Source organism: Cannabis sativa, chromosome 2, assembly GCF_029168945.1.
Source record: "Cannabis sativa cultivar Pink pepper isolate KNU-18-1 chromosome 2, ASM2916894v1, whole genome shotgun sequence".
Classification (NCBI taxonomy): Eukaryota; Viridiplantae; Streptophyta; class Magnoliopsida; order Rosales; family Cannabaceae; genus Cannabis; species Cannabis sativa.
In genome coordinates, this window is record NC_083602.1 from 55,060,713 (window position 1) to 55,073,245 (window position 12,533).

The following is a 12,533-nucleotide window of genomic DNA, read 5'->3' on the forward strand; positions in this document are numbered from 1 at the left end:
TATGAATCAAGTGGAGAATTAATTTCGACCAAGTGCACTTTTGAGGAACTAATGAGAATAATGATGGAAGAACTCCAATGCAACCATGAATCAACACAACTACAACTGAAATATCAACTGAAGGAAGGAGGCCAACCACTACAAATCAAGGATGACAAAAGTCTCGTTGTTCTACATAAAGCTATTAACGAAGGAGGTTGATTTCACAAGGTACCCATTGTGTGTGAACAAAACCAGTAACACGGCACCACCTAACCAAACAATGGTGTGGAACAATATGATCATGGACTCGTATGAGAACAACGCAAAGACACGGGAAGACTTGCGGCAACTGGAAACAACACGGCAACAACTTCCAAGCAACAACTATCCGCACGTACGATGGGATCCGGGAAGTTGATACATTTTTCCTAGAAACAAGAACGTTGTCATCGAATCAACCATACAACAACCTTAAAAACAACAGAGAAAAAACTACGGCGGTAGATGAAGATTTCGACTTCACCGACTATGCAAAGCTTGTGGCCGAGAAATGGTACGAAGAACTCGAAAACAACCAGGAAGAAGAAGAGGAAGTGGACAACACAGAAATGATTATCATCAATGACAAACGACATGAAACAATAGAGAAGGGGCAAATTTACAAGGACAAAGAAACATTGATAAGTACACTATGCTACTTTGCAATCAAGAAGACATTTCAATACAAAGTAGTGAAATCTTGCACAAAAGAATACAACATAGTGTGTTTGGACACAAACTGCAAATGGAGTTTAAAGGCTACAAAAAATGGAAACACAGAAACATTCATAATAAGGAGCTACGAAGAAGAACACACATGTGCAGTTACAATAAGATTTGGAGATCAACGACAAGCTACATCAAAGTTGATAGCAGATTTTGTAAAACTAAAATTCTTGAACCTGAAAACAAAGTGCAGCCCTGCAGACATAAAGACAGAAATGAAAGACAAATACGGAATAAAGATGAATTACATGAAAGCATGGCATAGTAAAGAGCGAGCACAAACCCAGCTACACGGAAATGCTAAAGAGTCGTACAATCTCTTGCCAAGATACCTGTACATGCTACAGAAAACAAATCCAGGTAAAAAAAATTTAAAAATTTTACTTTGAAAATATTTGTGAAAAAGCAGTTGTTTTTGCGTTGTTATTTCGTTGCGTACATGTTGTTTGACAAAATCCTGTTTGATTAAAATTCAGGAACATTAATAGACATAGAGAAAGATGATGATGACAGTTTCAAATATGCATTTGTTGCATTGAATGCTGCTATAAAAGGTTGGCCAAACTGCAAACCAATCATCGTGGTAGACGGTACATTCCTAAAGGCCGCGTATGGAGGCACGTTGCTCACTGCCAACACACAAGATGCAGAATCGAAAATTTTTCCACTAGCATACTGCATAGTTGATTCTGAGAACGATAAATTGTGGGAGTGGTTCTTAAAAAAAATAAAAGAAGCATTCGGGGTTCGAGAATGTCAATGCCTAATATCAGACAGACATGAAAGCATCATCAAAGCAACTAGGAAAGTGTTCCCTGAAATAACACATGGCTACTGCATCTTCCACCTCTTGTCGAACCTCAAAACAAAATTCAAAAAAAATGCAAAGCATTTCAGAGTGCCATTCTTGGCAGCTGCAAAAGCTTACACAGAAATGGAGTTTGAATTCCATATGAGGGAGCTAGACAACTTGGATAAGCGCATAAGACCGTACCTGGAAAAAATTGGCCATGAAAAATGGTCAAGGTATCATTCAGAAAACAACAGGTGAAAACTAATAAGAAGGATAAAATTAATGATATATTCAGATATTTAAAGCGTTGTGTTTGCGTTGTTTTTGCGTTGCGTTTGAGTTTTTTTTCAAAAGTGTAACTATGATAGAAACTGTCCAAATTATAGGTACTCTACCATGACATCAAACATAGATGAGGCACTGAACTCAGCAAATTTAGCAGCAAGGGAAACACCAGTGACAACATTAATGGAGTGCTTGAGGGCACAAATGCAAGAGTGGACATACAATAATAGAAAGGAGGCACAAAAATGCACAACAAGGCTGACACCATCATCTGAGAAAAAACTCATAGGGAACTATGTACAGTCATTGCGACTAACAGTAAGTTGAGATTATCATTCGCATAAAGTAAAATGAAAACAGTTGTTTTTGCATAGTTTTTTTTTGTTTTAAAGTTGGTTTAAAACATGCAGGTGAAACCAGCAAACCAAAACATGTTTGAGGTGATAGATGAAGACAGAACAAGAATAGTAAACTTGAAGGAGAAGACGTGCACATGCAATAGATTTCAAAAAGATGAAATGCCATGTAACCATGCAGTCGCCGTCATGAAGGACTTGAACATAAACACATACAACTACTGTGCACAATACTACACATCAAAAGCATGGCTGCAAACATATGAAGAAACAGTATACCCAGTTGGAAACGTAAGAGAATGGGAACTTTCAGAATTTTTTGAAGACATCATAGTGTTGCCTCCAAAGGAGAGAATCAAGTCTGGAAGGCCGAGGAAAAGAAGAATGGCAGCAGCTTGGGAAACAAAGAAACAAAACAAGTGTGGCAAGTGTGGACAAAAGGGACATAACAAAAAGACCTGCAGAAGAATTACAACATAGAAGTGGAAACAACTACACATCAACCCAAAAACAACTATATTAAAACATTTAGAAAACACATACTGCATATTACGATTGGTTGTTACATACATTTTTTTTATTGTGATTTTTTATGTGGAGAGATATTGATAATATGGAATTGGTATTATTATCATTAATATACAAAAGAACATCAAATATTATAGTTAAATAATTAAATGAGTGGAAGAAGGTTGAAATTAATAAGAAGGAAAAAAAACTACATAAAGTGATTAAAATGCAATTTAGTTGTTTGTCCGATGGTTGTAATAAGGTTGTTAATAGTATGCTGTCATGAGTTAAAGTAAATATAAAAATTAAAAATCCAAAAATATGAACAAATAAAAAACCAATTCCAATAAAGAAAAAAACATTATAGAAACAACAACTTGTCTATGATTATGAACATAATCAGGTAATAGAAAAAACAAAAGCTAAATAAAAAAAGTAGTATTTCCAACAACAACCAATAGATAACTAAGACAAATTCTTCTTTGGACCCTTTGGAGGAGCCTCATCTTCACTATCAATAAAATCCAATTCTTTCATGCGAGCATACTTATAGAACAACACAGCAAGCCTATCACGGTGTTTCTCAACATCAAATATGGGAGGAATCGGTTTCATATCAATGAAGTATTCGGCAAACGATGCAACGAAACAACCACAGTCACTGCAAAACAACCAAAAAACAACAGCAGAAAAACTTAAAAAAGGAAAATAACATACAAAATTTTAAAAACATTTGAAAATAAAAAATAAAAACAACTTACTTCGAGGTTTGTTGAGGCAAACCATCAACCTTAACAACTTCGAAAGGGTCTAAACAAACCGGTTTGTTTTCCTTTTTGAACTCATCAAACAAAGCAAAAAAGTGGGGCAACAACACCGCAAATGGCTGACAAGCTTTGATAGCAGCACTATCTTTCATAGCAGTCGACAAGGAGTTGTACATGTACATACGCCTTTCCTCAATATTCAATCGACCAAGAATCCAATGTGATTCAGTCTCCATATGGATGATAAACAAAACATGATCGCACAAATGCCAAGGGGAACCACATAACATTTTTCTACCTCTGATATAATCAGCAATGGCATGTCAAGTGCTTATCAAAGAAAGATTTTTTTTCTGTGCAATAAATTTTTCATACAAAGCATGAATGGTTTTGAAGAATAAGCAATCGGTGGTTGTGAACTTAACCTTTGGCTCCTTTGCATACTTTCCTTTTTTACGTAGATAGTAAAAAATGATGTCCAGATGCTAAACAATAAAAAATGAGAAATGTTCGAAAATCAGAAAATGAATTATATTTCAACAACTAAAAAACAACCAACAAACAACATGAAGAAAACTATAGACTAAAATTTTTGAAAAAAATCAAAAAAAAAAAAAAATTAACTTACAGAATTAGTTAAACATTGGCCAGGATATGCAAGCTTGTGGAACCACATCTTGGTTGCAACATCTTCCACGCCAAAACGAAAAGGGGGAACAATCTTATCCTTACCCTTCAAGTAAACCTTGTCCTTGTCATGCCTAACATTTAAAAAAAAATGAAACATAAATAGTAAAGTAAAAAAAAAATACAAAAACACAACAAAAATGCTGAAAATAAACACTTACGGATCTTTCTTCGATCGGCGTCCTTCACCAAGCCACAAGTCAAAATCATTCTCGTCTTTATGTTCTACATCTTCACCAATCTTATCATCGAGAGGACACAACCCAGCCACATACTTAACAACTCCATAACCAGAACCATCTTTAGAACTAGAAATGGAAGAGTCATACTCCATAAACGGAGACGTCAGCGCTATGGGTTTCTTAGATTTCCTCTTGTCAACAAGAGGAGTTTCTTCAACGGGAATTGGGTCATCTTCAAGTTCAATGTTAGAATCAACATTGAGACCTGTTGCACCCATCTAATATATTTTTTCCACAAAAATGAAAGAAAAAAGACAGTGTTAAACACAAAAATTATGAAGAAACTAAAAAACAACCAAAAAAAAAATATACCTCAAAACAAACAAGACGACGATCCGTAACCTCAACATTTTCAGAAACTGAAATCTGTTTACAAGGATCACCACCAATTCCATCTGAAGACATCTGTTTATATATGGCATTAAAAAGTAATTAGAGCATGGGTAAAAAATAACAACCTTTACACAACCAAAAAACAACACAAAAGCAACATTACCATAATCTCAACTGCTTTTACACCGGACTGAACAGTAGCCTCAACATCTATTTGAGTAGGCCCGTCATTGAAATCAACGAAATACTTGATACAGAAAATAAAGGAAAAAGAAAATGGAAAAAAAGTGAAGTTATTTTTTGTGAAAGACTTCAACAACTAAAAAAAAACTACATAACAACTTAAAAACAAAATAAAAACAACAAGTAAAATAAGAAGACCAACAATAAATTGCGAACAACATAATCTATAAACACAGCCATATAAATAACATAATAAATACAAATAAATAGTCTGAAAAATAGTTGCAAATTTCTGAAAATAAAACATAACAAGAGACATAACAAGAACATAGAATTACAAGACCACTACCTAAAACGGACTTACAACAAAATAAACCACACAAAGTAACTAAAACCTAGTTACATTGTCTACTTATCTACCTTCTCCTCACTATCAGTGGATTCATCATCATTGCCCTTATCATTTTTTTTTTTTGAGTCAGAATCTTCATCAGCTTGACCATCCTTCTCTTCACCTTCACTACCCTCACCTTCTTCATCACCCATAACATTCTCTTCTTCATTGTCATCAGTTTCTTCAGATTCATTTAAATCAAAATCTGCTTCATCACCACTTCCATCATCATCATTGGAAGAGTCACTGTCTTTGTCCTACATTGTAATTACAAATTAAATTAGTATAAAACAACTTAAAAAAAACCGAAAAACAACTATTGAAAAACTAAAATACCTTGGCATAGGAATCGGCAAAAACAGTAGAAAACTGTGTCTGCATTGAAGCCATCTGAGCACCAAAAGAAACAAACTGTGCAGACACAAACTCTTTCAACTCAACCAAATCAGATGAAATCTTCTGTTGGGAAGTATGCAACGAATCGATCTTGACCTCCAACCCATGAAATTTCTCAGAAAAAGCATCAAGCTTGACAGAAATGTCACTCTGAGCAACAGTTGGCTCTTCGGGAACAGGAAGACTCTTGTAAGAGTTGTAGTCAGTGTCGAACTTGAAACTGCTCAGTTTCAAAGCTTTGAACTCACCAGCCGTGGGCCTCATATTTGAAAGTTGCAGCTGATCAAAAAACACCAAAATGAAAATTTCAATTATGAAAATTATTAATAATGAAAAACAACATAAAAACAACTACTGAAAAACCAAATTACAACAAACAGATATACCTTATCTTTGGAAACATAAAAAATAGTAGTCTTCAAAACTTTGAAAATAGGCTGACTATTGCATGTCCACTGAGTGATCCTTGGAATACGAGAGTTCTCCTTTTGGCAGTACTTACCTTTCATGTACTTACAACACTCGTAAAACCAAACTTGAAGAACATGAGGACAACCAATCAAAGTGTAAAAAACACTCGGCCTCTTTCCCGAACTCCTTGCCTTCCTAACACCCTCAACCCAACTATTAAGCTTACCCTTCAATGAGGAAATAGTCAATTCAAAAGAACTCCGGCCCCAAGCAAATTCATTGTACCTCCCACTATCTACAACATCTAAAATAGACTTGGGTACATTTTTATGCTTAGTGCCACTAAGCAAGAACCACTCCACAAAATACAACACTGTCAACTTCACAGCATCCTCATAAAATCACCCCACCTCTTGGTGGTAAAACATTCCCTAACAGATTCCTTAGTGATAGAGGACGAAGTTGGCCAATATTTTTCACAAAGACTATTAACCTCTTGCTTAAAATCTAAAACACTACAGTCACCTTCACAGTCTAACCCAGTAATCAATGCAAACTCCTCAATGTTAAACCTAAGCCTAACACCGCGTATCATTACCCACAACTCAGCATCATTAGGTTGCTGAACCTCCCGGAGCAACAACCCATGAAACACTTGGGGTTGAACTTTAAAATCAGGAAGGTTAAGGAAATGACCAAAACAGGTTTTGGAAAACACATCAAGCTGTACATCTGAAAGACAAGACTTAATGTTCTCTATCACCTGGAAAGTAGCAGTGGAAAAGGCTTTCGCAATGAATAGATTCTTCTGGTCATAAATATAATCCCATTCCTGTATCAATTGAAACAAAATAAATCAGGACAAAAACAAAAAAAACTAAAACAAAAACAGAAAACAAATAATAAAAATAATTTTTTTTTTTAAAAAAAAAAAAGGACACCTTAGGGGGATTTTTCTTTGGTAGGTCAAATCCTTCAACCTTCACTGAGGTCCTAGCATGCACCTGCAAAAAAAAAAAAAGAAATACAAAGTAAAACATAAGCAACAAATCTTAGATACAATAACAATGAATATATAAAAATGTAGTAACCAAATTACAACCAATAAAAAACCTAAAAACAACGTTTATGAAACCCTTACAGTATGATAAATGTAAGAGATAAACAACTTTCAAAAAAATACAGTAACAACACTGTCACAACTTATAAAAAAAACAACTAAAATATTAACAACACTGTACAAGCTCGTTGTTATGAAATTTCAAAAATGGTAGTCGATAATAGTAGTGTGACAAACAACCGAGAAAAAACTCACAATAAACATATACAAAACTAGAGAATGAACAACACTGAAAGATCTTGTTGCAATTGAAATTAGTAAAATGCTTCTCAATACTAATAGTGTGTAAAACAACCGAAAACAAATTCACAATAAACATATAAACAACCAATGGGGAAAAGCAATTCAAAACTGTAACAAAATACGAATTGAACTGGGCAATTTTTCAACAACCAAACAACAACTGAATAAAAACAACAAAACAACATCAACCACAATACATGACAGAAATACATAAAGAACACCAAAAAAAACATAAAAACATCCTAATAAACACCTAAACCAGTGACCTAAAAAGCTCATGTAAAAATTAACACAATAAAATGAAACCAAGCAAATTTAAATTACCTTCGATTCAACTTTGGGCTTTTGGTCCTCAACATGCACTTCATCCTCAAAATCAGAATCTGAGGAAACCTAGAACAAAAAATGGGGAAAACTTTAAATCATCAAATGTAACACCACAAATAAAACAATCAGAAAAAAACTAAAGAAAAATTTAAAAACAACAAAGAGAAACTTACATCGCGTGCAGACTTGGAAATTTTTGCTCTCTTAGGCTTATGAGCATCGGATTTAACTGGAAGGGCTCTTTTCTTAGAGCCCGATGTCTCTGGAACATCACCCACTAAATTTTTAGCAATATTTTTTAACCCCATCTTAGGTTCGACTTTGGAAGTAACAGTTGGAGGCTTCTTCGATTTTTTAGAAAGTTTCTTCGCCGGAGATGGTGATTTCGAACCACTTCTAGTGGTTGCCATTTATATAGAAAAAATATAGTGGAGGGTGACAATGTAGGTTGAGGAAAACGTGGGTGAGGGCTTGGAGAAGGTGATCGTGGGAAGAAGAAATGGGTTAGGGCTTGATAATGGTGATCGTGGGAAGCTCGGCTTGAAGAGTGGAAGAATCAGATAAATGAAAAATTCAAAAAAAAAAAATAAGAAAGGAGTTATGAGGTGGTGTGCGTGTACGTGTGCAAGGAAGAAGGGAAAAGGTAAAATTGTAATTATGAAACTTTTAGGAAAGTAAAATTGAAAAATGTAAAAGTTAAAAAAGTTTAAAAACCCGTGTATTGATAAAAATGTAAAAAAGATGTCAATTTTGACATGAGGTGTAAAAATCTCTTGTATTATAAAATGATGTTTTCTAAATTGTCGTTCAGCTTTTCAAAAGGGAAATTTTGGGTTATGTAGGGGGATTAAGGAAAAAACTGTAGTATACTGTATACTCTTCAAAAGGAGTATTTTGGAACATTCTAAAAAGTTTTTTAGTCTGTGGTTTTTTATAATTGTGTATGTTGTAATTATTTAAGACTTATTATAAATTTTAGATAATTTTAAATGATTTACATGCTGAAAATTTAGTTTAAATATTATACTACCTACATGACTATTTTGTATTATACATACAGTAAGTGACTATTTACTTTAAAATATTTATATCAATAAAATTATTATTTTTTTATATTTTATATGTTATTATTTTTGCCTTAAAAATAAAATTATTATTTTTAATAGAGTAATTTACGGCGTAAATACCTACGTTTAACTCTCGATTGTAGAAAAATACTCAAATTTAATTTATGACAATAATAATACCTAAATTATATTTTTTGAACTTCTATAAGTATATGCCCGTTAAATGTCAAGTCATTATCCACATGTCATATTTTTATTGGTATATTTAAATTAATTTGTAAATAAAAATAAACAAATTAAAGACCTGGACCAATCAGGGACTGCCAATTGACCATTGAATTGACACTTAACGGTCAGGTACATGCAGAAGTTTCGAAAATATAACTTAGGTATTATTACCGTAAAAAATTAAACTTCAATATTTATCAGTAACTGAGAGTTAAGCTTAAATATTTATACCGTAAATTAATCTTTTCAATATTTACACATAAATACTTTTTAGAATGAAAGATATGTAAATGCTACATAATTCCTTTAAAAGCATTAATAATTACGACATAATTTTATTTATATAGAATCAAAATAAAACAAAACACAATAATTTATACTGTCTTGGATCAACTGTATCCAACATGTTTTAAAATTCTATTTTAGATCTTGTGTTTTCTTAAATATTACAAATAAGATTTTAAGGTCAAAATACTTTTAATTATGGCCAAAATACCCTATATAATTATAAGGAAATTATTGCCACATATACGATTATTTCTAATTTTGTATTCAATTTTACGCTTTTTTATTTTTCATTTCTGTAACGCCCTACTAATTTAAGCATGTTACTGTAATTTTTTAATTATCGTGCTAACCTTTGTTAATCAGATGATAGTATAAAATCATGCTTAATAAAAATTTTACTAAATATATAAAGTTTCAAATCTCAGGATATTGAATTTACCTTCTTTTTTTCAAACTTATACAAAATACAACATAATAAAAATGTCGCCCAACGACTAACAAAACTAAGTCCATATTGTCTCAAAGATCCGAACACTCTAAGTCTAACAATCCAAATATGTACAATCTTCAATGAGCTCCAAACTCACTGTTGTTCAACCCTAGTCTTTACCTACACATGAAAACATATCTGTGAGTCGACAAACTCAGTAAGAAATTGATGCATAAAACATAAACATATATCTGACTTGTAATTAGGCGCCCATACACCTAATTACCACGAGTTTATAACCCGCGTCCAACACGTATAACTGAGTCTTGAACGTTCTTAACTATAGCATGATTGACCATATTATCAGCCTATACTCAACACTCTAGTCGCACTGATGTGATAACATCAATCCATACTATAAGTACAACTAAGCATGATACCACATGCACTCAGTACTCTAAGCGTACTAATGTTAATAACATTAGTTCGTACTTCCTGTATTGCCAAACATATATCTCGTTGATATCCAGGTTCAACTCTATGTACACCAATACCGCTCTTACTTATATATTTTCTAATTGGCAAACATAAAATATGTACATTAAACATGTGCATATGTGCATCTGTTATACTAATCTTACCTCAGGTGTGCCGGTCAACCTGAGTGAAAAACTGCTCAATGATCGGAGGCCCTAAGTCACATTAACGTAAAACTGGTAAGTGTCTCGTTAAAAAACTTTCGAGACTTGAACTCATAATCTGAACTTTTTTATCAATAAATAGCGTGACAATACCTTACATATCGAGAAAACATAAAAATTAGGGTACCCAAAAATCACCCCAAACGAGTAACAGGATCCCCAAATAGGCAATTGTTTACCCAGGGTCTGCCTGAATTAATGGTTAACTGTTTCTTCAGAAACGATGTGCAGATTTCACCAACTCGATTTTATCTTCCTCATTTCTACCCCAAACTTACTCAAACTTTTCAGAACACCCTATAATCATGTTCTAAACATATTTCAAAGCTTAAATGCATCAATAAACCTTAGAATTAAAATCTACCATGTTGAGCTAAGTTTGAGTTCTTAACTCGAACTCACCCAACTCAAACTACATTTTCTATTTCTTTTTTAAAAATAGCTACAAACAATTTCAAACCAACCCCAAAACAATTTCTAATTCACATACACACAGAACTAAATTTACTAAAACACACATAAAGCCCAAACTTTTCTTACAAATTTCAAAGAGAAGAGTATAACTTAGGACTTATTTTGATCTTGATTCTAATAACCTTTTGAATTGCAAGCTAAAGTTCTTGTTGAATTGTAAAATTGCTCATGATTTCTTCTAGGGCCGAAGGTGAGAAATTAGTAGAGAGAAAATGACTTAATTTTAGTTATGTTTATCTTATCCTACATTAATTAAAATAATCCATTTCAGCATATAAATAAAAACCCATCTTCTAATAAATTCACTAATGGTTTCTAAAATAAGCTTAGATAGAAAAGACAATAATATCCTTATTTCACTTTTAAGTAATCTGCTAAGAGGTAAAATGGTCACAACCAAATATCCTGCATAACTCTGATATTCTAATTATCTATAAATCTTGTCCCACTAAGGGTGCATTTATTTTTTTTAAGATTCAGACCCTTGAATCTGGATGCACATCTGAATAATAAGATATCACTTCTGAATCTGAATATTGAAATATTTAGACTATTTGTTTTCTTAACTCTGAATGTATTTTTTAGTATTTTTTAATAATATTTTTAATTGTATAATATTAATAAATTTATTAAAGTATATATTATTTTAAAATATTTTCAATTATTAAAGTATAAAATATAATTTATTTAAATTTAAAACTAATAATATGTGATAGTATGAAATTATTAGTTTTTTTTTTATTTAAAAGATGACTATTATCATTTTATTACTATTATAGCTATTAAATTAATAAATAAAAAAGTTAGAAAAAAAAGACATTCTTATAATTCTATAAATTTACACGTACATTATAATATTAAAAGTCATAATATAATATGTAACAAAAGTAAAAAAAAAAAAAAGAGTAAAATGTAGAGATGATAATATAAAAGAAAATAAATAAAAGTAATAATAAAATAGAAGTGTAATAAATAAAAAAAGTAGTAATTATTTGACTTGAGGTGTTGTTTGAGAGATGGATAAAAAATAATAAAAAGAAATGAAAAAATAATATACATATGTAACAAAAGTAAAAGAAATTAAAAAAAAAAAGTAAAACATAGAGATGATAATATAAAAGACAATAAATAAAATAGAGAAGGATAATAATAAGATAGAAGTGTAATAAATAATAAAAAAAGAGATGAAAACGTAATATACATATGTATTAAAAAATTTCAGACATCACTACATGTCTTATTCGCTCAGATGCATTAAGAGGTAATAAGAGGTAGAGGAGAGAAAAAAACAAATAGTCTTAATGATCATAAATCTTAGATACTAAATCGTATCAAAGTAATACTATTGGCCAATCCGTTAAATTCTCACTGTTACTGGGCATAAAACATGAAAATACCAAATTTCATATATAACATGTATGACACATGCACCTAGAATTCAAGAAAAAAAATCTCCGTAATTGAGAAATTATATCACTAATGTCTATTTTTGACAATAAGACTTAATTTCTACTAAGGCTAATTAGTAATTTTTCCCCCCGAACTTTGACA

At 31.9% G+C, this 12,533-nt stretch overlaps 3 protein-coding genes across 3 annotated transcripts; 1 reads left to right on the forward strand and 2 right to left on the reverse strand.

Moving 5' to 3' along the window:
- Nucleotides 1–293: 293 nt before the first annotated feature.
- LOC115720535 (uncharacterized) lies at nucleotides 294–2,661 on the forward strand. The gene is made up of 4 exons (XM_061109449.1): nucleotides 294–1,107; nucleotides 1,224–1,773; nucleotides 1,927–2,143; nucleotides 2,236–2,661. The coding sequence occupies exons 1-4, from the start codon at nucleotides 294–296 to the stop codon at nucleotides 2,659–2,661; spliced, it is 2,007 nt and encodes a 668-aa protein (XP_060965432.1).
- Nucleotides 1,643–3,775, reverse strand: LOC133035006 (uncharacterized). Its single transcript, XM_061110635.1, has 2 exons — nucleotides 3,453–3,775; nucleotides 1,643–3,352 (listed from the first exon to the last, which is right to left on the reverse strand). Exons 1-2 carry the CDS (start codon nucleotides 3,746–3,748, stop codon nucleotides 3,157–3,159), a joined length of 492 nt encoding a protein of 163 aa, XP_060966618.1. The 5' UTR covers nucleotides 3,749–3,775; the 3' UTR covers nucleotides 1,643–3,156.
- A 6-nt stretch (nucleotides 3,776–3,781) lies between these two features.
- On the reverse strand, nucleotides 3,782–11,854 carry LOC115720536 (uncharacterized). Its single transcript, XM_061109450.1, has 4 exons — nucleotides 4,700–11,854; nucleotides 4,307–4,605; nucleotides 4,087–4,219; nucleotides 3,782–3,943 (listed from the first exon to the last, which is right to left on the reverse strand). The coding sequence occupies exons 1-4, from the start codon at nucleotides 4,790–4,792 to the stop codon at nucleotides 3,782–3,784; spliced, it is 687 nt and encodes a 228-aa protein (XP_060965433.1). The 5' UTR covers nucleotides 4,793–11,854.
- Nucleotides 11,855–12,533: the final 679 nt, after the last annotated feature.

What these genes read in the sequence shown, in the direction of transcription:
- LOC115720535 (XM_061109449.1), top strand. Translation starts at nt 294, where the DNA reads ATGAGAACAACGCAAAGACACGGGAAGACTTGCGGCAACTGGAAACAA. An exon ending in GCTACAGAAAACAAATCCAG is followed by an intron (nt 1,108 to 1,223) that starts GTAAAAAAAATT and finishes ATTAAAATTCAG; the next exon opens with GAACATTAATAGACATAGAG. An exon ending in GGCCATGAAAAATGGTCAAG is followed by an intron (nt 1,774 to 1,926) that starts GTATCATTCAGA and finishes TCCAAATTATAG; the next exon opens with GTACTCTACCATGACATCAA.
- LOC133035006 (XM_061110635.1), bottom strand. Translation starts at nt 3,748, where the DNA reads ATGTTATGTGGTTCCCCTTGGCATTTGTGCGATCATGTTTTGTTTATC. An exon ending in TTGCCTCAACAAACCTCGAA is followed by an intron (nt 3,353 to 3,452) that starts GTAAGTTGTTTT and finishes GTTGTTTTGCAG; the next exon opens with TGACTGTGGTTGTTTCGTTG.
- LOC115720536 (XM_061109450.1), bottom strand. Translation starts at nt 4,792, where the DNA reads ATGTCTTCAGATGGAATTGGTGGTGATCCTTGTAAACAGATTTCAGTT. An exon ending in GTCGTCTTGTTTGTTTTGAG is followed by an intron (nt 4,606 to 4,699) that starts GTATATTTTTTT and finishes AAAATATATTAG; the next exon opens with ATGGGTGCAACAGGTCTCAA. An exon ending in CGCCGATCGAAGAAAGATCC is followed by an intron (nt 4,220 to 4,306) that starts GTAAGTGTTTAT and finishes TTTAAATGTTAG; the next exon opens with GCATGACAAGGACAAGGTTT.